At 37.4% G+C, this 26,263-nt stretch overlaps 2 protein-coding genes and 1 long non-coding RNA gene across 5 annotated transcripts in view; 1 reads left to right on the top strand and 2 right to left on the bottom strand.

The window, feature by feature from the left end:
- Nucleotides 1–1,968, bottom strand: part of ywhag1 (3-monooxygenase/tryptophan 5-monooxygenase activation protein, gamma polypeptide 1) — a 45,037-nt gene extending 43,069 nt beyond the window's left edge. Inside the window, exon 1 of the mRNA NM_213022.2 lies at nt 1,731–1,968. Within this exon, the coding sequence (NP_998187.1) occupies nt 1,731–1,817 (87 nt within the window). The 5' untranslated portion in view covers nt 1,818–1,968. The remainder of the gene's footprint in view (nt 1–1,730) is intronic.
- Nucleotides 1,969–5,186: 3,218 nt separating this feature from the next.
- Nucleotides 5,187–26,263, top strand: part of LOC137495545 (uncharacterized) — a 30,225-nt gene continuing 9,148 nt past the window's right edge. For 2 of the 3 annotated variants that reach the window (XR_012406635.1, XR_012406636.1), the window contains exons 1-2: nt 5,187–5,342; nt 9,554–9,851. This is a non-coding gene — a long non-coding RNA (uncharacterized lncRNA). Of the gene's footprint in view, nt 5,343–9,553; nt 9,852–22,531; nt 25,747–26,263 lie in introns of all 3 variants that reach the window. The other variant, XR_011015412.2, reaches the window with a different exon arrangement.
- The window catches only part of LOC100331436 (scavenger receptor cysteine-rich domain-containing group B protein), a 65,547-nt gene continuing 48,744 nt past the window's right edge, over nt 9,461–26,263 (bottom strand). Inside the window, exons 8-12 of the mRNA XM_021476375.3 lie at nt 25,393–25,470; nt 25,072–25,140; nt 22,524–22,838; nt 11,779–11,886; nt 9,461–9,907 (exon numbers count right to left, since the gene is read on the bottom strand). Coding sequence (XP_021332050.1) covers nt 9,594–9,907; nt 11,779–11,886; nt 22,524–22,838; nt 25,072–25,140; nt 25,393–25,470 — 884 coding nt within the window. The 3' untranslated portion in view covers nt 9,461–9,593. The remainder of the gene's footprint in view (nt 9,908–11,778; nt 11,887–22,523; nt 22,839–25,071; nt 25,141–25,392; nt 25,471–26,263) is intronic.

The following is a 26,263-nucleotide window of genomic DNA, read 5'->3' as shown; positions in this document are numbered from 1 at the left end:
AACCGGGATTGAAGCGTCTTCTTTTATAATTGTTCTGACATGCGGCTGTGCTGATGAAGTAAAGCTGAAGTAAATCGCTGTAATTAATTACACACATACTCTGTTTTAAAACACTTTAAACATGTGAAACTCACTCTTAATCACATTTGATGATGATTGCTGATCCTAGCGAACAGAACAGAGCTTTTATTCCCGGTTGCTTTGCGTATGTCTGCCTGGTCTTGTTGACATATACACGCGACTACCGGAACATGTTAATGCGCGCAGCTGTCAATCAATTCGGTGGGCGGGGGGAAATCGCACACCTACGTAAAGTTGCGGTCGGTCTGAAAACCGCTCTAATTTGTCCACTGTTTTTATGTTGTTAAATTGAAAATCAAAAAGGACTGGGTGTGTTTATATCACCCCAATATGATGGTCTATACACTACATATACACATATGTCTGTCCAAACAGCTTGAAAAGTAGATTTTTTACCATCGGTGCCCTATAATAATGCATTAGTTGTCAAACTATGATTAATAAATGCTTTACAACATTAGTAAACTAACATTAACTAATAGACCAACAATCTAAAGGGATTTCTTCATCCTCTGGTTCTGCATATTGAACTTGTATGGACATTTTAAGTCCATAACATATAAGGTAGATATTTCATTTTGCACACAACTGCTCCAGACTGAGGCTGTAGAGTCTCCACATGAAATGGGTGTGTCAGATAAGTGGACCATCTTCAACTTGCATGACAGGAGTAAAGAGATGACTGTGAAATTAGGATTTTCCCCCTCTATTTTTAATGGTTTTCTACTGTCTCTTTGTGCATGATATGGCCCGATCCACTTTCAAATGCATGCAAACCTACGCCCTTGATGGAGAGAGAGGGAGAGAGAGAGAGAGAAGCTGGTGATTGTACCCTATTGGATGTAGTCTGATGGATCGGATGAAATGGTGCATTACGGGCACTGCACCTTGGCACACGTTGCGACACGCCTAGCGAAACTGCAAAGATCGTGAACGCGCGTAAAACCACATGCGATCGCGTTGGTGTTTTTTTGACATCTTCAACCGCGAATCTGTGAAGGAGCTGTCACTAATCAGCCCAGGCTATTGCTACCTCCTTCACAGACAAAGACAACAACTCAAATTTGGAGTGTTTGCATTGTTACCAACTACAAACACACCTTGCTCGTGCAAATCAAGCACTTTAACATGATGCATGACGCGCCAAGCCGTTGCGTAAAAGCGTCAGTGGAATTGCATGCAGAGCTGGTGTAAGTATTGTAAGCGTGCATTAATGATGTGTCCATGTGTGCTTAAAAAGGCACCGCCCAAAACATCCACTGCCCCCCCGTTCATCACAATTCTTGGGGATTCTTGTTCATTTACTCCGGTTTAAATGAGTGACCTATAATATTCCCAAATAACCTTCGTCATCGTTTCAGCAGGACTATACCCTGTTAAGTGAGTCCGGAGTCACTTATAATAGCCAAAACACGCGCGCATAGTGTAATCGATAATATTGCCAAAATCAGAATCACCGAAAAGACTCGATCAGGCAAAATCAGCAGGATTTATACAGCAGCAATGCGACAAAGCCGATGCATTTCTATTTCACAAGAATAACCCCGCGTGATTTGGACACTTTACAACTCGCGTTGTAATGACTACCCGGATTGCGTAATTATTAATTATACAATTGACATACAGGATAATGCAAAAGTTGCGCTTACCGATTTCATGGCTGCAGCCATATCATCATATCTCTCCGCCTGCTCGGCCAGTCTGGCTTTCTGCACCAGCTGCTCGCGGTCGACCATGTTCAGTTTTGGGGTGCAGTATGAGTGCTCTCAGGGTTTTTTTTTTTTTTTTTGGCGACTGTAAAGCTCCTCTGTCCGCTTCTCTTTCCCCTGCTCTCTGCTGTTGAACGCGTGCCGATGCAGGACGCGCCTCCTCCTGGACGCTTTCACTATGGCGTACGGAATGGGTCAATAACTTGACGCTGCAACGTGCACTCGTCTCACTGAACGTCTCACTGAACGTCTCACTGACGTCTTAAAAAATATTTTTTTTTGCTATTAAATCCATGCAATTTAAGACGCAGACGTGACGTAGACGTCACGTTGACGTCACGTAGACGTCACGTAAATCACGTGTGGCAGTGAAGTGTCAAGCCAGACGTTACGCGTGATTCACGTGTAGCAGTGAAGTTATTTATTTATTTTTTTGCTAACACGTATCATAACACGCTGCTCACACGGCTCAGTGCAGTGTGTGAGGCAGTGCACAATTTCTTGCCCTTCATACATTCCTCTCAATGGACGTGACATCAACGTCTGACTTGTTACATGACGTCTGCGTCTACCTTTTTTTTTAAATATATATATTTGAGCAGTTTTTAGTGCGTCTGTCTGCTTTTTGCCGGCTAACTTATACAATATACAATAATTATGTGCAAATTATATATAAATATGTTAATATATAATGATATTTGTTTTCAAGATAGCATTAAAACGTATAAAAAATGTATAACAAAAATAACAAATGTCTCCGGAGGTAAAGTTTAGGTTGTTTATTAATATATTCATGTTGTTTAGTTTTGTAAAATCCTTTTTTAATTTGTTTTACATTTGAGTCTTATTGTGTTTTAATTTTTTACATGTTTAATGTAGCCTACAGCATATCAGTGATGACCAACTCATCGACCACTATCGACTGTTAGATCTGATACTTTTGCTGTAAAATATTAGAAAAATAGAAAATTACATTAACCATTATTGTGTTGTTTTTAAAGCATCTTTCTTCTTTATTTTACATTTAAAACAATATTATGATTCTTTGACAAATAAAAAAACATAACATAATTTATTTTTCATTTGTTTCCTTTCTTTTTTGAAAGAAAATTAATATTTTTATTCAGCAATAATGTTACATTAATAGTATTTATATTTTGAATAATAATTTGCCAGGATTCAATCAATCAATCCTGTAAAAATATCATAGAAAAATATTTAACAGCACAACTTTGACAATACACTGAAAAATCATGCGACATAATAGTGTCAAAAAAATGTACTTTGCATCTTATAAATAAATAAGTATATTAAAATAGAAAAGCGTTATTTTAAATTGTCATATTATTTCCTAATATTACCCAAACCCTGAACCATTCATAATAATAACCAAAACAGTGATGTTTAATCTTAAAACGTTGAATAGCCTAATGTTATTTGAAATAATTTAAAAAAATTAAAATTTGCTTTAAATGTAACATCTAAACTAAAAACTAAAATCGCCAGTAGGTGGCAGAATGTCACTATTACAGTTTTTCTTAATTGTTTACACACAATTACTTGTATATTTCGGCATACACTTTCCATCCCCAAGCAGAAAAAAAATCTTTAAGGAATGGAGAATATGGAAGGAGATAAACAACTAAAAACATGGGTGGGCAGTGAACCAGTTATGAACCAGATGAGCTCTGATTTCTAAATTGCAATTCTGTGTGACAGGTGTTTACTCATGTCATGAGTTAGTATACAAAGTAGGACAACTGACTTTACAATTGTGAATGACAGTGTGTTCCTTGTAAAAACAAGAGATGTTCTGCATGAAATATGTGCCAAATGCAGAGAATTGTGTGTTGTGTTTTGAAAAAAAAGTGTGTTTTAAACCTGCAGTTTGAGTGTAAAGCAGGAATTGTGCTTGTAGTTTAGCTGCATTGGTTCAGGGGGTTAGTACATCAGTCACATGTTGTAGTCATTGTGTCTGAAGTACAAGTAATTGTGTGTAAAAAAACTGTAAGTGAGTCAATGTTCATTTACAGTTTTTTTTTTTTTGATTGCTCGAGCACAATTTTGAAATGAAGGCTCATTTTGTCAAAACACTACACACAATTTCCACACACACACACACACAAACAGCAGAACACATCAGACCTTTTGCAAAATGAAACACTTCATCCAAAACTTTACAACACTATAACAAAACACAATTTTAACACCGTACAGAACACACACGCCTCATTCAAGATGAATCTGTTTGCTTCATTTACACACTGCTGATCTCAATCTTAAACACTCGTATAATTTCTACCTGACTAATACTGATATAATCTGGGTTTGATTTGTTTCAGAGGTATTGCTATAAAGTACATGAACATACTGTATTCACCAAACAGTGATAGGCAGAAAGCTAAATATTGCCCTATCCTAATAAAAACCATACAACAAATGTAAAGTGTTTTATTCAGCTTTCTGGTGATGTGTACATTTCAATATATAAAAAAAATCCCATGCCCTGTCTCCTGTTTACCAATCTTCCTCCCTTCCGTGCTTCCTCTTCCATACTGCAACATTGCCGTCCATATTTATTGAAGATTATTTATTTATAACTCCTGTTAAACATATTTATTGAAGACTAATATTTACAGCTATACTACTGTTAACAAATGTATTGTAGATAAATATAATAGCCTAGTTTATACCTAATACCCAGTTACAGTTTTTCATGATTGCTAACACACTAAAATTAAACTTTTCCTACAGTTAGCAAAACCGTACAATCATGGAGCAAAACACAAGGCTAGATCTGCACAACTGTAGGCACATAGCTTCATACTGTTAGCAAAACATTACACACAGTCATTTGCAAATCACTAAACACACTTGGATGCTTTTGACACAGACATTTTTCATAATGGAATTTCCTTGCAATTTCAAAGCAAAGGCTTTCATATGAGCACACACATGAACTATAGGTCAAACACAGCCATCAGGTGTGCACACACACTGCTGCAAACTGTAGACACACACCAATCAGCTGTATCCACAATAAAAGAAGCAATATAGGAATAACCATATATGGCATACCAAAATGTTTAAATCATTTGTATAAATATTTACCATTTGAAATAAAAAACTATAAATAAGAAAGGTAAAAAGCACTTAATTGCAAATGAAACATAACTGTGGATAAGTGAAAACACTGATAAAGAATGAATAGGTATAATAAAGCATAAATGAGAGCACTGTGCTGCAAACCCTTGAAGCAGACGCAGACGTGACGCAGACGTCACGTTAAAGCAGCGGAACAGTAATGGGGCAGACGCAGACGACACGTTCGGCACACGCAGACGTCACGTTCGGCAGACGAAGACGTCACGTTCGGCAGACGCAGACGTCACGTTCAGTGAGACGAGTGAACGTTGCAGCGTCAAGTTATTGACCCATTCCGCTCGCCATATTTCACTGGGTTGCGTCACCAGGCTGCTCTGCGTCCTGACGTCAGCCTGGGGTTATTGTGCGCGACTCTGACTTGCCGAATCATCAAGTGAAACAAAAAAGGTCACACTTTATTATAAGGTTGCATTGGCTAATGCGTTCACTTACTCGAGCAAACAAAATGGTTATTGCAGTGTTTGTTCATGTTAGTTAATGAAATACAGCTGTTCATTGTGAGTTCATGTTAACTTTCAGTGCATTCATGTTAACACGCATGACTTTGGATGTTATTAATGCATTGGTGTTGAACTATGATTAATAAATGCTGCACAGATAGTGTTCATAATCAGTTCATGTTAGTAATGACGTCAGGATGAGGTTATTGTTGTGTTATTATTGTAAACTGAGCATGTTTTCTTCAGCTGCATCCTCTGACTGTTATTTTGGGCTCATGTACATGACAGAAAGTCTCATGTCAGTATCCATATAAACTTTTATGGCTATAAACAAGTTAGATTTGGTGTAAATAGTTTTTTTTTTTACACCACATTACTTTATTAATAATATTTATTGAAGTGTTTGTTCCGGTTAAAATGGTAAAATACAGCTGTTCAAGGTGCATTACCTAATGTTAACAAGCATATATATATATATATATATATATATATATATATATATATATATATATATATATATATATATATATATATATATAAAATAATAAATTTAATTTATAATTGTTAATATATTATTGTTAATATATTAATATAATTGTTCATATATAATTATAATTTAACTTAAATTATAATTTAAATGTTTTAAAATAAGATTGTCCTGCTCAACAAGTCTGCATTTATTTTATCATCATAAATACAGGACAAATTGTAAAATTATGAATTGTTATGGCACTATAAAATAACTGTTCAAGTGTAGTTTATCATTTAATTTAATCATTTATTCCAGTGATTTTTAAAGATGAATTTCAGCTTCTTTACTCCAGTCACATGTCTTTCAGAAATCACTCTAATAATAATAATGATAATAATAATAATAATAATAATAATAATAATAATAATGATGATGACAATAATAATAAAAATAATAATAATAATAATAATAATTATTATTATTATTATTATTAATTGTAATAGTAATAAAATGTTGACATTTCACCCCAATATGCGCTAAGTCTGTACAATAAAAGTCACATCAAAACATTCTTCGATTATTTTTTTTGTCTCTCTCCTTTTTTTAAATTACTTAATTCTTTACCTAACTTTTTTTATACCAAATGTTTAATTGTGCATTATATATTATACAGTGCTCAGCATCATTGAGTAAAGGCCGTTTTGAAAATGAATATTTTTCTCCATTTCTCAGTGAATGGGTAATGTATTTTGGTGCATTTAAACAAAACAGATTTATTAAACAGATATATTAATTAAAGTAACATTTTAGTCACCAAATAATTTAGAAATTAAGAGACAATACAATTAAATTCAAGCAAAATATTGCAAAAATAAATTACAAACTGCAACATTTCAACTAAATGTATCAATATTTTTGCTTTTCTTGATTTTTTTTCCCTTTTTAAAATTTGTATTTAATATTTTTCTATAACATAAATTTGGTGTACTAGTTTTTGGACCGTTATCGTAAGTTATTTTGTTAGATGAGCACCAGATTTGACTTCAGTACTGACTAATCTAACTAACTAATCTAAAGCATATGCACAAATATAATATTGGAGAGCTTCCTACTACAAATATAAATTTAAAAGAAAGCTTTGTAAGGGGTGCACTTATATATGCTGAGCACTCTATATATGCAGTTGAAGTCAGAAGTATTAACCCTCCTTTGAAATTTTGTTAATTTGTTTTAATATTTCCCAAATGATGTTTAACAGAGCAAGGAAATTTTCACAGTATGTCTGATAATATTTTTTCTTCTGGAGAAAGTCTTATTTGTTTTATTTCGGCTAGAATAAAAGCAGTTTTTAATTTTTTAAAACCCATTTTAAGGTCAAAATTATTAGCCTCTATAAGCTATTTTTTTCCGATAGTCTACAGAACAAACCACCATTATACAATAACTTGCCTAATTACCCTAACCTGCCTAGTTAACCTAATTAACCTAGTTAAGCTTTTAAATGTCACTTTAACCTGTATAGAAGTGTCTTGAAGAATATCTAGTCTAATACTTACTGTCATCATGACATAGATAAAATAAATCAGCTATTAGAGATGAGTTATTAAAACTGGTATGTTCAGAAATGTGTTGAAAAAAATCTGCTCCGTTAAACAGAAATTGGGGAAAAAATAAACAGTGGGGCTAATCCCTTTAGGCCCACATTTCTTATAAATATTTACCTTTGTTAAGAGGTTAATAAAGCCATTGGCATTGTTTACTTTCTTCAATTCACATGCAAAATCTCCTTTATCCCATTAATTCAAAAAGAAGGAAAATAGACAACAAAAAAATGACATTTTGCATTAAAATCAATATTATCCCAATCAAAATTGACCTGAGCACTTTTTTTCTGACTACAATACAAATGCATTTAATTAATGAAACAGAACCACTTTCATTATCAAACCTTTTTGTATTTAGAAAAAGAGCGAGTAGTAGCAGTACAGTACATCAGTTTTTTTTATGGCATAATAAACTCACTGCTTCCAGACTACATTTAAAACAACAACCTAAAGCGAGGAGAATCTAAAACTTTGGTTTCCACTGTATCATCAATAGCTTAAAATATGTTCAGCATATTTACTCACTTATGTGTACACATTCATATACTTTATAAAGTGCATAATTAGAATTGTTGTTCATAAGGTTTATTATGTATGCAGGGTGGGTGAACAGTAACCAGACTCTAAATAAAATAAAACTAAAATTTACTAAAACTAACAAAGATTTGGTGGCACGGTGGCTCAGTGGTTAGCATTATTGCTTTACAGCAAGAAGGTCACTGGTTTGAGTCACGGCTTGGCCAGCTTGCATTTCTGTGAGGAGTTTGCATGTTCTCCTCGTGTTTCCCCCTGGTGCTCTGGTTTCCCCCACAGTCCAAACACATGCTATAGGGGAATTGATGAACTAAATTGGCATTCATTCATTTTTTTTGGCTTGGTACCTTTATTAATCAGGGGTCGCCACAGTGGAATGAACCGCTAACTATACCAGCATATGTTTTATGCAGCGGATGCCCTTCCAGTCACAATCCAGTACTGGGAAACACCCATATAATCTCATTCACTACCACACTCAATTTAATTCAACAAATTCACCTATAGCGCATGTGTTTGGACTATGGGGGAGAGCGGAGCACCCCATTCCAACATGGGGAGAACATGCAAACTCCACACAGAAACGCCAGCTGACCCAGCTGGGACTCGAACCAGCGACCTTCCTGCAGTGAGGCGACAGTAATTACCACTGAGCCATTGTGCCACCCTGGATTGCATATTTCGCATGTTGATACACAAAACACAAACAAACAAGCTTGGTACTAATTTCTTTATGTGTTTTTTTTTATTCAAGTTCTACAGGCAACTTTTTAAATTGTATTTGTTGTGTGTGTGTTTTGTGATTTGTGTGTAGAGTTCTGAGACCTGCTTAGAGAAAATGTGTGTAAACAATTGGAAAAAACTGTAATTTGTCCTATTAACGCTTCTGAAGCGGCAGACGCCATCATCCCACTTGTTCACGCTTTCCTGTTTGTTTGCTTTATTGTGAGCGTTCTGCATAGGTCGGTTGTGCAATTCTGATTGGGCAGAATGAAAGTGTGCTCCCTCAGTTGACTAACAAGTCTATCACATACAGATGGCACTCATGCATTTGCTCTGGGAAATTATATAATACATATTTCATATCGCAGCCTCAAGATTAGCTAATGGCAATGTTCTGATTAATTGCACAGCCCTTGTCACTAGTGGGCGGGGCTTTGCCCCTCTGATGACACGTACAAAGTGAGAATGTCAATCAAAGTGTTTCTGCAGACTGTTTTGATCAAGTCTGATTATAAATAATACAATTAAATATTATAATTATTATAATTAAATATTATTAAAAATAATACAATTTAAAAATTGTATCATTAGAGGCTGGTTATATTCGCACACTGCTGACACACAACTGTGTTTAAAGAGATTTCTGCATAATAGGTCCCATTTGAACCCTGGTTACTTTTCACCCACCCTGTATAACAATATTGGCATAACTTATTTTTCATCTTCTTGTTTCCAACCCAAATACCCATAACATTTTATTAATCTATCCATCAAGGTTGGCGTGAGGTGTTATGTACAACTTATACAAGTCCTTTTCCACTCTAGTGTTTCCATTGGATCAGCCAGGTGGGCGTGGCCTGTGTCATTAGAGTGCACATGTGACACTGGCGTCCTCTGAGTGGTCACAGTTGTGGACGTTCCATGCTATGTGTGAGCAGTGGATGAGAGTGGCTTCTGCGCCCGTGCATTTCAGATTGTCCATGTGGATGGTGCCACGACCGGGACCGAAAAACGCTGAGCCCTGAGCCACTCTTGGCCCGCCGCAGCCCATCTGTCTGCACACCACCGTACCATCCGTAAGATCCCAGGCGTCATCGCACACCGTTCCCCATTCTCCTCTCAGGTAAATCTCCACACGACCCTCACAGCGATGCACACCGCCAATCAGCCTGATGGAGGCTTTAACACACACACACACACACACACACACACACACACACACACACACACAGAGAGAGAGAGAGATAGAGAAGGGTCTTTATTAAAGGAACAAATTTAAATGTTAGTGTCAGTCTGTTAGCTTTAACCCTCTGAAGTTTGAGGGTGTTTTAGAGGAATGGAGAAGTTCCCCTTGTAAAAGAGATTTTTGCAAAATATGTCCCTTTGAGGGACACTAAAGGATGGTATTCATTTATAATTTTTGCTAATTCAGTGTGGTTTTATAAAGATCTTTAAAAGTCTTAAATATAACTCTTAGAAACCTTCCCCGTATTGAGAAATGGCCAACCCAGGCTCATTCTGGAAATGTAGCCTCGTGAATGTTTTTGGAGACCGCAAAATACATCCTGGGAGTTACGTATTTGTGCAGTTTTTGTTTTAGTTTTTGCGAATCCGCGAGAGGCCGTTGTGCGCGCTTTTTTGCATCTCGAACGCCTCTCACGAATGTTTTTGGAGACCGTGAAATACATCCTGGGAGTTACATATTTGTGCAGTTTTTGTTTTTGCGAATCCGCGAGAGGCCGTTGTGCGCGCTTTTTTGCATCTCGAACGCCTCTCACGAATGTTTTTGGAGACCGTGAAATACATCCTGGGAGTTACGTATTTGTGCAGTTTTTGTGAATCCGCGAGAGGCCATTGTGCGCGCTTTTTCGCATCTCGAACGTCTCTCACAAATGTTTTTGGAGACCGCGAAATACATCTTGGGAGGTACGTATTTGTGCAGCTTTTGTTTTTGCGAATCCGCAAGAGGCCGTTGGGCGCGCTTTTTCGCAACTCGAACACCTCTCACAAATGTTTTTGGAGACCGCGAAATACATCCTGGGAGTTACGTATTGGTGCATTTTTTGTTTTTGCGAATCCGCGAAAGGCCGTTGTGCGCGCTTTTTCGCATCTCGAACGCCTCTCACGAGTGTTTTTGGAGACAGCGAAATACATCCTGGTAGTTACGTATTTGTGCAGTTTTTGTTTTTGCGAATCCGCAAGAGGCCGTTGTGCGCGCTTTTTCGCATCTCGAACGCCTCTCACGAGTGTTTTTGGAGACCGCGAAATACATCCTGGGAGTTACGTATTTGTGCAGTTTTTGTTTTTGCGAATCCGCGAGGGGTCGTTGGGTGCACTTTTTCGCTTCTCGAACGCCTCTTGTGAGCGCCGTGTGCGCCCGCGCTGTTCTCGCGTAAAGCCACCGGAGGCCACTGTCGAGTGACCGTCTGTCCGACTGACTGAATGACTGAATGATTGACTGGGCGACTGGCCAATCGGCCAGCCCACCCTCCTCCTCCTCCTTCCCTAAACCCAATCGGTTTTACAGATTGACCCATCCGCCCGCCTGCCCGCTCGCTTCCCTAAACCCAAGCCATGATTTACAAAAGCCGTCCAGATGAAGAAAAGCTTTTGTCTGATTTTGACCGCGTTTTCAGATTTCACCACATTCTCACCCTGTTTTGTCTTACCTGATTTCTGGAACCGCTCTTCCCCGGACTCGAACTCTGTCGTCGGCGTCCTCGCGGTCAGCTCCCTTTCTGATCTCCGCCCCGGCAACGTACACGGCGAGCTAACCGGACAAACTGGTTGTGGCTTGAAAGCCCTCCACACGAAAGTGAGCCATCAGCCGGCGAGCGCGAAGAGGAGCAGCATCACACCACCCCGTATCGTTCGGTTAAAAAAATAAAATGCAGCCATACGTTCCTCCGGCTACGTAAATCGCGGCCTCCAGAAACGTTCGTGGGGCTACGTTTTCGGAATGAGCTTGGGTTGGAAATGACTACAGAATCTGGTGAACATACACGTGATTTTCCATTGCAGTATTTGTGAAAACAATCTTGTGTTCTTACCATCCGCTGGTGTTGTAGTTGTGGTTGTTGCAGTTGTAGTTGTAGTTATTGAAGGCTTGTCTGTTATCCCTGCAAAGTCTCTTCCCATTACCACAAAATCCATAGGTGCTGGAAGAAAGAAAACACAACAAATGGATAACTTAAACTTACAGGACTTAGTTAACATATTTTGGTTCTCTTTTGTTTATTATTATGACTGAATATGCATTACAATTCGTCTTTAATACATGCACATTAACGCATGCATAAACACATTTTTCTAAATTCTCAAACACTTTTGTCATTCATTCTCTACAAGCAGCAAAAAACAGTGGTTTTCCCTTAGATCTATTGATCTTATTCTTCAATGCGGATGTGCGCTCGTTTTTGCGCTTGTTTTAGAACTTCCGATTTAGTTGTCTATGGGAGAAATGACCAGGAATAATAAACGGCAGAAAATGGTGAAACTACTTGCCCTGCAAACAAGTGTTTGCATGACTATACAGACAAAGCAAAATAATATAATAGGAAAATGTCAGTTTGCAACATCAAGCAGCAAAATGAGCTGTTTTTAACGTCTAAAAATGAATGGAAGTGAATGAGACAGAAGGCTCAAGCCAAAAAGATTCAAATGGCTGCGCCGGCTCGTACGCAAAGAATAAGGTGAATACGTTTACAACTAATGTATTTTTTCATTTTTATCACAAAGTCAGCACATTCAAGACAGTGAAAAAGTGAATGTCAACTTACATTCTGATGTACATTAAAATTCATATAACTTTCAAAAATTTAAGTATTTATTTCTGTAACAGCTTGCTGTCATGCTGCGTTCACACCAGACGTGGAACGCGCGGATAAATCGCGATATTTGCGTGTAAATAGCCGCGTAAACATTTGAGTTTACTCGCTTCATTCGCGCGTCAAATTCACTTCAGAACAGACGCGGATTCGCGTGATGGGCTATTGTCAGACCGGTGACTCCAGCTTCATTGCTAAATAGCTAACATGGATTTTATGAAGAAAAAAACAATGTTCATGGGCTTTATGACGGCTGAAAAACAGCGTCGATACATTTAGGGTCGTGTCTGAGTCAACTAGATTCTTTCAGAGGTGCATCCAGCTCTGTGAGCTCATAAACTCCTCCAGAAACTGAACCTTGGTGACGGAGACTTTCAGCGGTGCTTCTAACTGAGCCCAGCCAAGTTTTGATTTTTGTCGGTGTCGGCTGGAGGATTTCCCCCGGGACACCTACAACAGGCGATACGTCATAATCACGCCCCCACAAGAGCAAGCTTCTGATTGGTTAATGCGGCACGAATGTCTGCTGAAGTTCAGATGTTCAAATTCGAGCGATTTGCACGAAACGTGCTAAAGCGTGTCCAACACGCAAAATGGCTAATTTTCGCGCATCGCACCATTTGCACCACGCCATTCGTACATTTCGCGTCATTCGTGTCACGCCATTTGCACATTTCGCGTCATTCGCGCCGCGCCATTCGCCCATTTCCGTCATTCGTGCTGCGCCATTCGCGCATATCGCGCTGCAGGATGTCTATTCGCACGTTTGCATTGACTTAACATGTAAATCACTCGTGCTTGACGCGTGCTCTGCGTCTGGTGTGAAATCAGCATTAGTGTATTATAGGTCAGTCTGTTAAGGTTAAAATGTGTGTTTTCTTAATAAGAATTGCTGTTAGTGGTTTGATGAATTAAGCTTATTTTGAGCCGTATATGAACTGTTGTTGGTCTGAGTTTTGGAGGTAATACACACTGTTTGAAATTCGTTCATTTCGGTTTAGTCCCTTTATTCATCAGGGGTCACCACAGCATAATGAACCGCCAACTAGGGTTGGGCATCTTCCATCGCTAATTTCTGATGAACTTCACGATGCTGAGCCGGCATCACGATCCATCGCCCTGCCCCACATTTATATTGATATATAACTTATTATTGGTATGTCATCTTGATAGCAATCTTGATCTTTTTATGAGCTGTGTTAAATTTTACATATAGCTGACGCTTGCACGGCTGAAAGCATCGTGGAGATTAAATTAAGAATTATACAGTACCTGTCACGCTTAAAATGTGTAGATTCAGTTGTAAACGCTGTTACCTGCAAACCTTGTCCCACAGACTCTAAAGTGAATGGCTTTAGTCATGTTCATAGCGGACTTGAAGCCACTGGAAGTCTTTTATCCACTCTTGGAAAAGTGTAAATGGTGGATCAACTTTCAGCACATGATCACTAATAAGATGTGCCATTATTAGTAACTGTAGGTAAATCTGTCAGTGTTTTTTTCATTCTCTCATCTTCAGCGCATCACATTTTCGCGGTTGTAGCTCCTGTCATCTGAAGGCAGAAGGCATTGACTGAGTGATTGACAGCTGATATTAACCAATTTATTCACGTTCAGTTATAGAGCAGTGGGCCAATAAGAAAAGCACAAAGGCGGGGCATGCATTGCTGGCTTTTTTACTTCAGCAAATTCACATAACAACTGTTTTAATCTGTTCCTGTTTGGAGTTTTTAGGTGCAAAGATGCATTCTGCATAAATGTCTCTTAAATCCGTGCATGCGGTGAGGATTTTGCCGAGAAAATGTATGCGCTAGCACAAATGCTTCCAAATATATTTTAAGGTCGCATAAAAAAAATGTTCAACGCATATGCAACCAAAACGGTCGAGCATCTTTACTTGTTATTATTTCCCCATAATAATAATAAAATAAGGAAGTTATCATCAATTACAATACAAATTACAGTGAATTCCAACCGAACTCTCGTCTCCTCCACCAGCTGTGGGAAGAGCCATTAGAACTACACAGATCACTCTGCCTATTCATGCCAGAGTCCCGCGGGAAAATATTGATTGACAGGTGGTAAATCGTGTGTAACTTTATTTATGGTTATGAGTAGAGCTGCAGGATTTTGGATTTAATGAGAATTGCGATTTTTTTGCTTAAAATAAAGATCACGATTTTCTCACGATACTGTAGATGTAAAATAAAGGTATGGTAAAAACAAACATATGGCACAACATCGATAATATTATGTGTAGGTCTACTGGTTTCTATAAATAATTCTATTCTACTTATAATAATTCTGATGTTGAATTATTATGTTTGAGATATATGCTTGCAATCTGTCATATTAGACAAATTTATTCACTGGTAAAATCAGACATTTGCCATTATCAGATTATATTCAACAATATATAGACTAGAGTTGTCAGGGTTCTGCCACTCTGGTCTTGTGAATTCTTGTTTTGGTGGCAGAGCTCGGACACTACCCATGTCTGGTCCTGTCTCTGTGTGCGCGCGCGCCGTCATGGGTGTACTCTCAGGTGTCCCTCAGACGCGTGCGCTCTTGTACTCGTGTTTGTGTTTTCGTCTGTCTGCAGCGTGGTGTTTCATTCCCAGCGTCTCAGTCTTGTTGGTTTCGGTTTTGGTCGGCGCTGGGATGAAGCATGCACGCTGCGTGTGTGAGCGCACGGTGAGTGCTTTCATTCATCGTGTGCTCGTGTCTTGCGTCTGTTGTCAAAGCACGTGGCTCTGTGTTTACATTGGGGTCACGTGCTTTTGTCGTGTGCTTCAGTGTTGTGTTTGTGTTGTCATGAACATGCGGTTAATGAGTTCTCTCATTGGCTGCATGTTCTTGTCCTGTGTATGTGAGTGCATGGCTTGTCTCGTCTCTGTCATGCGCTCCCCCGTCTATTGTCTTGTCCCACCCACCTTGTTATCTTGTTTGTAATTATCATTTTCACCTGTCCGCCTGTCTGTTTATTGGTTTGTCTTTCCTATTTATTCTCCTAGTGTTCTCTGTTCTGTGCTGGTCTGTTGTTGATTTTCCCTTCCCTGTTCTATGAGGTCTGCTGATTTCTGGTCTAACCTAGTGTGTCTTGCCAAGTTCCAGATCTTGTCTAGTTAAGTGTATGATAATGTTGTGTTTTTCCCCACATGGGGAGATTTGAGTTTTGTTTTTGTTTTATTTCTTAATAAAACCTTCATTTCCAGCATTTGGGTCCTCGCCTCCTCTCCATCCACCCCCATATCGTGACAAGAGTAGTTATACTGACATTGTAAACATTTATTTTCATGCACAGCTGTGGGTTCGCTATAAAAGAAAACACATATCAAATGCTTGCCGTAATCATAACTCTAAAATGCGATATGATCATTTAAATGAAGTGCACACTTTCGGTTTCATTTTCACTGCTACGTGCTGTTCATACTTCACGCGTGGCTCCCAAACAATCACTCTGTGCCACAAACTGAATATTATTTGCAACTGCATTACCTGTTACTTGCAACATATGCAGGTTCTGTTCACTAAAGTAGACGCGTGCGTCTGTCATTAAGTAGAGCTTGGCCCTCTCTGTGATAACAGCTCATGGTCAGCAGCACACGTCACGTTTGATTTCCCGATCGCGAAAACATCATGTTTAGACAAAAAATGACATTTTTAGGTGAATTATACCATATAAAAACACTGTGTGACTCATTCAACATCATTTGGAGGTGTCAATGTCACTGAGCAATGTGTGTGAAACAATGAAAAGACTCGTGCAGCCGCCTTTTCTTCTCTCCTGAACTTGAAAACATGATTGACAGAATCGTAGAAATGCTGGATTAAGATCGTCTAGGGGGTCGAATCAAGATTGCGATCTTTTAACGATTAATTGTGCAGCTCTAGTTATGAGTAAAGACCATGTGGGTCAGGTGGTGAAAAAGGTAGGCTACAATTAATTCATTCGTTATGGATTAATTGATATTTAACAACCACCACCCCCCCCGCCAACGACGACAATGCCATTGTCCATCGCGATGTTTCAGATTAGACATCGTATGATGCCAAATTGGTCAACATCGCCAACATTGCTACTGCCAACTTTTCCAGCATATGTTTTATACAGCTGATGCCCTTCCAGCCGTAACCCAGTACTGTGAAATACCCATACACTCTCACATTCACACACACTCATACACTACGGCCAATTTAGTCCATCTAATTCACCTATAGCGCATGTGTTTGGACTGTGGTTGAAACCGGAGCACCCTGAGGAAACCCACGCCAACACATGGAGAACATGCAAACTCCACACTGAAACGCCAACTGGCCCAGCGGGAACTCAAACCAGCAACCTTCTTGCTGTAAGGCGACCTCCACCGTGTTGCCCACAATGCTTGTTAGCAGATGAATAAAGTTTTGTCTAAAATCTACCAGTAGTGTACTAGCAGTAAAAATAGTTTCTGCACTGGTGTAACTTGGTCGCTCTGGGGGCTAATACTTTTCAATGGTTCGTGTTTATCTGAGTGTTTGGCTCTCCTCTTGAATGGTCATCTATTAGACACATGCATGCATTTATGTATGTGTTATGATGCACGTGGCCTGAGCTGAGGCTGCGTTTCCCTGCGGCTCGGAGCTGATGATGATGTGCTCTGACGGCACGCTTTATTTTTCATGGAGACACGGCCAACTGTCCTACGGTGGAGGCTTAGAAACTTGCTGATGCTGATCTTGAATCAGTTTTGTATTTTTAATTGTGATGGTGAATGATAGGAATGAGACGGGCCAAATCAATATGAAACTGATGTTATTTTGTACTGAATGTGTTTGAGAACATTGGATGAGTAGTGAAAGGTGAAGATTGTGTGTGTGTGATACAAAGGTATGTGGTTAACAGGGACACAAAGTTGTATAATGACGTGGGTATGACTTATTTTTACATATAATAAGTGTTTTTACTGTATAAAATACATTACGCCTATGAAGTGTCCTTGTAAACCATGTATACAAGTGACTGTGTAATTTCATGTAGTTTAAAGGTACAAAAAGTTGTATAATGACATAGGTATGACTTACTTTTACATATAATAAGTGTTTTTACTGTATAAAATACATTACGTCTATAGAGTATCCCTTGTAAACCATGTATACAAGTGTCTGTGTACAGTTTTAGGTAGTTTACTGAGACACAAAGTTGTATAATGACATGGGTATGACTTATTTTTACATATAATAAGTGTTTTAACTGTGTAAAATACATTACCCATATGAAGTGTCCTTGTAAACCATGTATACAAATGTCTGTGTAGTTTTATGTAGTTTACAGGGACAAAAAGTTGTATGACATGGGTATGACTTATTTGTACATTTAAAAGTGTTTTAACTGTATAAAATACATTAAGTCTATGAAGTGCCCCCTTAAACCATGTATACAAATGCCTGTGTACAGTTTTATGTAGTTTACAGGGACACAAAGTTGTATAATGACGTGGGTATGTCTTATTTGTACATATAATAAGTGTTTTACTGTATAAAATACATTACGCCTATGAAGTGCCCCTGTAAACCATATATACAAGTGTCTGTGTACAGTTTTAGGTAGTTAACAGGGACACAAAGTTGTATAATGACATAGGTATGACTTATTTGTACATATATTAAGTGTTTTTACTGTATAAAATAATTTACTTCTATGGAGTGTCCCTTTAAACCATGTATACAAATGTCTGTGTACAGTTTTAGGTAGTTTACAGAGACACAAAGTTGTATAATGACCTAGATATGACTTATTTGTACATATAAATAAGTATTTTTACTGTATAAAATACATTACGCCTATGCAGTGTCCTTGTAAACCATGTATACAAATGTCTGTGTACAGTTTTATGTAGTTTAGAAAGACACAAAGTTGTATAATGACATAGGTATGACTTACTTTTACATATAATAAGTGTTTTTACTGTATAAAATACATTACGCCTATAGAGTGTCCCTGTAAACCATGTATAAAGGTGTCTGTTCACAGGTTTATGTTGTTCACAGGGACACAAAGTTGTAAAATGACATGGGTATGACTTAATTTACATATAATAAGTGTTTTTACTGTATAAAATACATTACGCCTATGAAGTGTCCCTTTAAGCCATGTATACAAGTGTCTGTGTACAGTTTTATGTAGTTTACAGGGACAAAAAGTTGTATAATAACGTTGGTATGACTTATTTGTACATATAATAAGTGTTTTAACTGTGTAAAATACATTACACCTATGAAGTGTCCTTGTAAATCATGTATACAAATGCCTGTGTGCTTTCATGTACTTTACAGGGTAAAAAAGTTGCATAATGACATAGGTATGACTTATTTTTACATATAATAAGTGTTTTACTGTATAAAATACATTACGCCTATGAAGTGTCCCTGTAAACCATATATACAAGTGTCTGTGTTCAGTTTTAGGTAGTTAACAGGGACAAAAAGTTGTATAATGACATGGGTATGACTTATTTGTACATATATTAAGTGTTGTTACTGTATAAAATAATTTACTTCTATGGAGTGTCCCTGTAAACCATGTATACAAATGCCTGTGTACAGTTTTATGTAGTTTAGAAAGACACAAAGTTGTATAATGACATAGGTATGACTTACTTTTACATATAATAAGTGTTTTTACTGTATAAAATACATTACGCCTATGGAGTGTCCTTGTAAACCATGTATACAAGTGTCTGTGTACAGTTTTAAGTAGTTTATAGGTACACAAAGTTGTATAATGACCGGGGTATGACTTATTTTTACATATAATAAGTGTTTTTACTGTATGAAATACATCACGCCTATGAAGTGTCCTTGTAAACCATGTATACAAATGCCTGTGTGCTTTTATGTTGTTTACAGGGTAACAAAGTTGTATAATGACATAGGTATGACTTATTTTTACATATAATAAGTGTTTTACTGTATAAAATACATCCGCCTATGCAGTGTCCTTGTAAATCATGTATACAAGTGTCTGTGTACAGTTTTATGTAGTTTAGAAAGACACAAAGTTGTATAATGACATAGGTATGACTTACTTTTACATATAATAAGTGTTTTTACTGTATTAAATACATAACACCTATAGAGTGTCCCTGTAAACCATGTATATAAGTGTCTGTGTATAGGTTTATGTTGTTCACAGGGACACAAAGTTGTATAATGACATGGGTATGACTTAATTTACATATAATAAGTGTTTTTACTGTATAAAATACATTATGCCTATGAAGTGTCCCTGTAAACCATATATACAAGTGTCTGTGTACAGGTTTATGTAGTTTACAGGGACACAAAGTTGTATAATGATGTGGGTATGACCTATTTGTACATATAATAAGTGTTTTAACTGTATAAAATACATTACGTCTATGGAGTGTCCCTGTAAACCATGTATACAAGTGTCTGTGTTCAGTTTTATGTAGTTTACAGGGACACAAAGTTGTATAATGACATGGGTATGACTTATTTCACATATAAATAAGTATTTTTACTGTATAAAATACATCACGCCTATGCAGTGTCCTTGTAAACCATGTATACAAGTGTCTGTGTACAGTTTTATGTAGTTTAGAAAGACACAAAGTTGTATAATGACATAGGTATGACTTACTTTTACATATAATAAGTGTTTTTACTGTATAAAATACATTACGCCTATAGAGTGTCCCTGTAAACCATGTATAAAGGTGTCTGTGTACAGGTTTATGTTGTTTACAGGGACACAAAGTTGTATAATGACATGGATATGACTTATTTTTACATATAATAAGTGTTTTACTGTATAAAATACATTACGCCTATGAAGTGTCCCTGTAAACCATATATACAAGTGTCTGTGTTCAGTTTTAGGTAGTTAACAGGGACAAAAAGTTGTATAATGACATGGGTATGACTTATTTGTACATATATTAAGTGTTGTTACTGTATAAAATAATTTACTTCTATGGAGTGTCCCTGTAAACCATGTATACAAATGCCTGTGTACAGTTTTATGTAGTTTAGAAAGACACAAAGTTGTATAATGACATAGGTATGACTTACTTTTACATATAATAAGTGTTTTTACTGTATAAAATACATTACGCCTATGGAGTGTCCTTGTAAACCATGTATACAAGTGTCTGTGTACAGTTTTAAGTAGTTTATAGGTACACAAAGTTGTATAATGACCGGGGTATGACTTATTTTTACATATAATAAGTGTTTTTACTGTATGAAATACATCACGCCTATGAAGTGTCCTTGTAAACCATGTATACAAATGCCTGTGTGCTTTTATGTTGTTTACAGGGTAACAAAGTTGTATAATGACATAGGTATGACTTATTTTTACATATAATAAGTGTTTTACTGTATAAAATACATCCGCCTATGCAGTGTCCTTGTAAATCATGTATACAAGTGTCTGTGTACAGTTTTATGTAGTTTAGAAAGACACAAAGTTGTATAATGACATAGGTATGACTTACTTTTACATATAATAAGTGTTTTTACTGTATTAAATACATAACACCTATAGAGTGTCCCTGTAAACCATGTATATAAGTGTCTGTGTATAGGTTTATGTTGTTCACAGGGACACAAAGTTGTATAATGACATGGGTATGACTTAATTTACATATAATAAGTGTTTTTACTGTATAAAATACATTATGCCTATGAAGTGTCCCTGTAAACCATATATACAAGTGTCTGTGTACAGGTTTATGTAGTTTACAGGGACACAAAGTTGTATAATGATGTGGGTATGACCTATTTGTACATATAATAAGTGTTTTAACTGTATAAAATACATTACGTCTATGGAGTGTCCCTGTAAACCATGTATACAAGTGTCTGTGTTCAGTTTTATGTAGTTTACAGGGACACAAAGTTGTATAATGACATGGGTATGACTTATTTCACATATAAATAAGTATTTTTACTGTATAAAATACATCACGCCTATGCAGTGTCCTTGTAAACCATGTATACAAGTGTCTGTGTACAGTTTTATGTAGTTTAGAAAGACACAAAGTTGTATAATGACATAGGTATGACTTACTTTTACATATAATAAGTGTTTTTACTGTATAAAATACATTACGCCTATAGAGTGTCCCTGTAAACCATGTATAAAGGTGTCTGTGTACAGGTTTATGTTGTTTACAGGGACACAAAGTTGTATAATGACATGGATATGACTTAATTTACATACAATAACTGTTTTTACTGTATAAAATACATTACGCCTATGCAGTGTCTTTGTAAACCATGTATACAAGTGTCTGTGTACAGTTATGTAGTTTACAGGGACACAAAGTTGTATAATGACATGGGTATGACTTATTTGTACATATAATAAGTGTTTTTACTGTATAAAATACATTACGTCTATGGTGTGCTCCAATAAAAAAGGTATTTTTTTAGCAGTCAGATTTCAAAAATCTGAATATCTTATGACATTTGTATAATTATTACAATACACTCCACTATACTGCCTATTTATTAGCTTAAACCTGATTTTTTTTTATCTTTTCCAACTACAAATATTTAATTTTTTAAAAAATAACTATAATAATATGTAACTAAATGATATGGGATTTTGTAAATGATGTTCTGTTTGAATTTCAGTCTGTATTTTTTATGTATGCATATTATAATGCATTGCTTTTCAGAATTATTCATTTGAATGTGATCATTCCGACTGCTTAAAACACCAAATACATGTATATTGTTGTATTATTTCACCAGAACACTGTCAAGTGGCATTTTAAATCTGTTTTCACAGTTTTATTGAAAACATTAAGGATTCGCCATACAAAATATCTGAAATGCTTGCCAAAAAACATAGTGAAAATAAATTTTTTTGTCATGCATTTACGATATTTTGCATGCCCAATCCTACATGATTTCAGTAAAGCTGTAATGTTAGTAATATTTGCTCTTTCTCTTACGTGCACAGATGACTCCAGCGTCCTCATAATGTCCGCAGTTATGCTGTCCCCAGCCCAGATTGAAGCAGTCGCTCAGCTTCTTCTCGCTGCCGTTACAGTCCACGTTATCCAGGAGGATTGGACCGGAGCCGTAGCCGAAGAAAGCCAGAGATTTGGCAGCGAGGGCCGGGCCGCACCCCATCTGCTTGCAGACCACCTGAGCGTTGTCCATGTCCCAGTCATCGTCACACACCGTTCCCCAGATGGTGAAGTACAGCACCTCCACTCGGCCCTGACAACTGTCCTGACCGTTCACCAGACGAATACTGGGCTTCTCTGAAATAAACCATAGATGGAGAGTAATGAATAATTTGGCAATGTGTTTGGTCAAAAATATAGCTAAACATACAAAAAGCTTGAAGAGGTGTTCATAAGACTTTTATAATCATGACATCATGACAAAATTCAGCTTTGCATCACAAGATTAAAGTACATTTTATAATATATTCAATGGAAAACACTACACAACCTGACAAAAGTCTTGTGGCCTATCCAAGTTTTAGGAACAGCAAATAATATGGTGACTTCTAGTTGATCATTTGGTGTCAGAAGTGGCCTATTCACCTTATTCTCCGCCGACGAGTGGGCGCTGCCATTTGAATCTTTTTGGCTCGAGACTTCCGGTCTCATTCACTTCCATTAATTTTTTTACGTTAAAAACTGCTTATTACGCTGCTTAATGTTGCAATTTGATATTTCCTTATTATATTATTCTACTTGGTCTGTAAAGTCATGCAAACATTTGTTTGTAGAGCAAGCAGTTTGACCATTTTCTGCCGTTTATTATTCCCTGTCATTTCTCCCATAGGCGACTAAATCGGAAGTTCTAAGACAATCGCGATAACAGGCGCACTTCCGCATTTTAGAATAAGATCAATATGAATGGCAAAGGCCTCTAGATTTTGCTTATTTGAGCACAATAATATGATCATGCCTTGATTTTGATTGATGTCATTAGGACAGTAAGGTCTGACTCTGCTTAGACTAAAGTCTCATCACTGAACAGAAATAATGTCCAGTATAGAATATAAAGTCCTGCTGCAGTGGAGACAGAATGAATATTGTGTCTGACTCCATCATGAGCTTGGAGGACTGCATCCATACATCTCTGACATGACTCAAATCACTGATTAATAAAGTCATCTGGAATGAAGAAGAAAGCGTTCCTGCAGGACTCCCAGAGCTCATCAAGACTCTTTGTGTTCATCTTCAACGCCTCCTCCTTCATCTTGCTTAATAATGTTGATGTCTGGTGACTGGGCTGGCCAATCCTGGAGCAGCTTGACCTTCTTTGATTTCAGGAGCTTTGATGTGGAGGCTGAAGTATGAGAAGAAGCGCTATCCTGCTGGAGAATTGTCCCTCTCCTGTGGTTTGTAATGTAATGGGCAGCACAAATGTCTTAATACCTCAGGCTGTTGATGTTGATCATCCACTCTGCAGATCTCTCACACACCCCCATACTGAATGTAACCCCAAACCATGATGTCTCCTTCACCAAACTTGACTGAGAATCTTGGCTCCATGCTGGTTCCAGTAGGTCTTCTGCAGTATTTGTGATGATTGAGATGCATTTTAATAGATGATTCATGGGAGAAATCCACCTTCTGACACTTTTTTCAAATGATTAACTAGAAGTCAAGATATTATTTGTTGCTCTTACAGCTGCGATCCATGACAAGACTTGTCGGGTAATATATATAATATTTCCTTGAACTGTTTTTTTTGTAATACATTACTTAAAGGGGTGTTTATGAAACCGTTTTATAATCAGCAAACACAAGATGAATGTGAATGAGATTTTATGCATGCTATAATGACAACTGTTATTAAGTGTCATCGCCTCAGATTACACATTTTAGATGCAAAGATGTCATTGCTTGTTTAAGCTGTCATAAAGATGATCTTCATGAGGCAAAATACACTCACCGGCCACTTTATTAGGTACACCTGTTCAACTGCTTGTTAACGCAAATTTCTAATCGGCCAATCACATGGCGGCAACTCAATGCATTTAGGCATGTAGACATGATCAAGACGACCTGATGCAGTTTAAAGCGAGCCTCAGGATGGGGAAGAAAGGGGATTTAAGTGACTTTGAACGAGGCATGGTTTTGCCTTCAAAACTGCTTTAATCCTTCATGGCATAGATTCAACAAGGTACTGGAAAAATTCCTCAGAGATTTTGCTCCATATTGACATGATAGCATCAATGAAGCTGCTAATTAATGGATTATTGTTTACAACATGTTGTTTATTTAACTCTCTATCTGTCCAGTTTTCTGTCTATCTGTATGCATTTATATGTAAATGCTTATGTATGCATGCATGTGTTTTATTTATTTACTTATTCCGACTGTCTTCATGTTTGCAAATGTGTACAAGTGTGTGTTTTATTTATGCATAATTTTTTTTCTTGGTTAATTTGATTTTAAATGGTTAACTGCACAGTGGTGGGATGCTGAAATTACCAGTGCATGTATTTTAATGAGCTTCAGATATCTTGGTTACCTTTGGTCGTTGATGCAGTAGTCCTCACTGTGGTTGTCATTTCAGTAGCTGCCACTGGCATTTCTGTCACTGAGGAAAATACAGAAACTTGACATTTGCAGCAAATCTCGCCATCTGCTGGTGCTGGGAGGGATTTATTACGCAGGACTGTCCTGCAGTTTGTGACAGATGGCCTGTTCACTACAGCACACAGTTAATGCCCAAGCGGATGGTCAGACGCAGCAGTTAATAACAATAAATTGGCTGTTAATTCAAGCGTGCATTATTGAAAATAGCAGGTGAAGTTACTGTCCCCATGTAGACTATAGGCAGCGTTTATACCTGCTGTGCTTTCTGGAAAGAGGAATCCTCTGCCTGCAGTATCTGTGTTTATATCCGGCATCATGGTGGAGCTTGACCCTGCCGTATGAGAGAGAGAAAGTTAAATCTACAACACTGAAAAAATTATTCAGTGGATTTACACTTTTTTTTTTAAGGTGAGTGAATGCAAACAATTCGTATGTGCTGAATTTAAACAAACAAATGAAGTTGAACATTAATAAATTGAATTGGTTTGTTTAAATTCAGCACATATAAATTGTTTGCAATCACCTACCTTAAAAAACAGGAAGGGTAAAGGATATAAAGCCCTAAAACCACAATATGAATACCATTTTATATTCAAAGTCAATAAGTGTAGATACATGTATGTTATGATTTGGATTTTGGAATCATATATACTCACCGGCCACTTTATTAGGTACACCTGTCTAACTGCTTGTTAACACAGATTTCGAATCGGGCAATCACATGGCAGCAACTCAATGCATCTAGGCATGTAGACATGGTCAAGACGATCCGCTGCAGTTCAAAGCGAGCATCAGAATGGGGAAGAAAGGGGATTTAAGTGACTTTGAATGTGGCATTGTTGTTGGTGCCAAATGGGCTGGTTTGAGTGTTTCAGAAACTGCTGATCTACTGGGGTTTTCACGCACAACTATCTCTAGGGTTTACAGAGAATGGTCAGAAAAAGAGGAATTATCCAGTGAGCGGCAGTTCTGTGGACGCAAATGCCTTGTTGATGCCAGAGGTCAGAGGAGAATGGCCAGACTGGTTCAGCTGATAGAAAGGCAACAGTAACTCAAATAAGCACTCGTTACAACCGAGCTCTGCAGAAGAGCATCTCTGAACACACAACACGTCCAACCTTGAG

This window comes from Danio rerio, chromosome 5 (genome assembly GCF_049306965.1).
Source record: "Danio rerio strain Tuebingen ecotype United States chromosome 5, GRCz12tu, whole genome shotgun sequence".
Classification (NCBI taxonomy): domain Eukaryota; kingdom Metazoa; phylum Chordata; class Actinopteri; order Cypriniformes; family Danionidae; genus Danio; species Danio rerio.
Note: the sequence above shows the minus strand (reverse complement) of the source record. Positions and strands in the feature narration are given on the sequence as shown.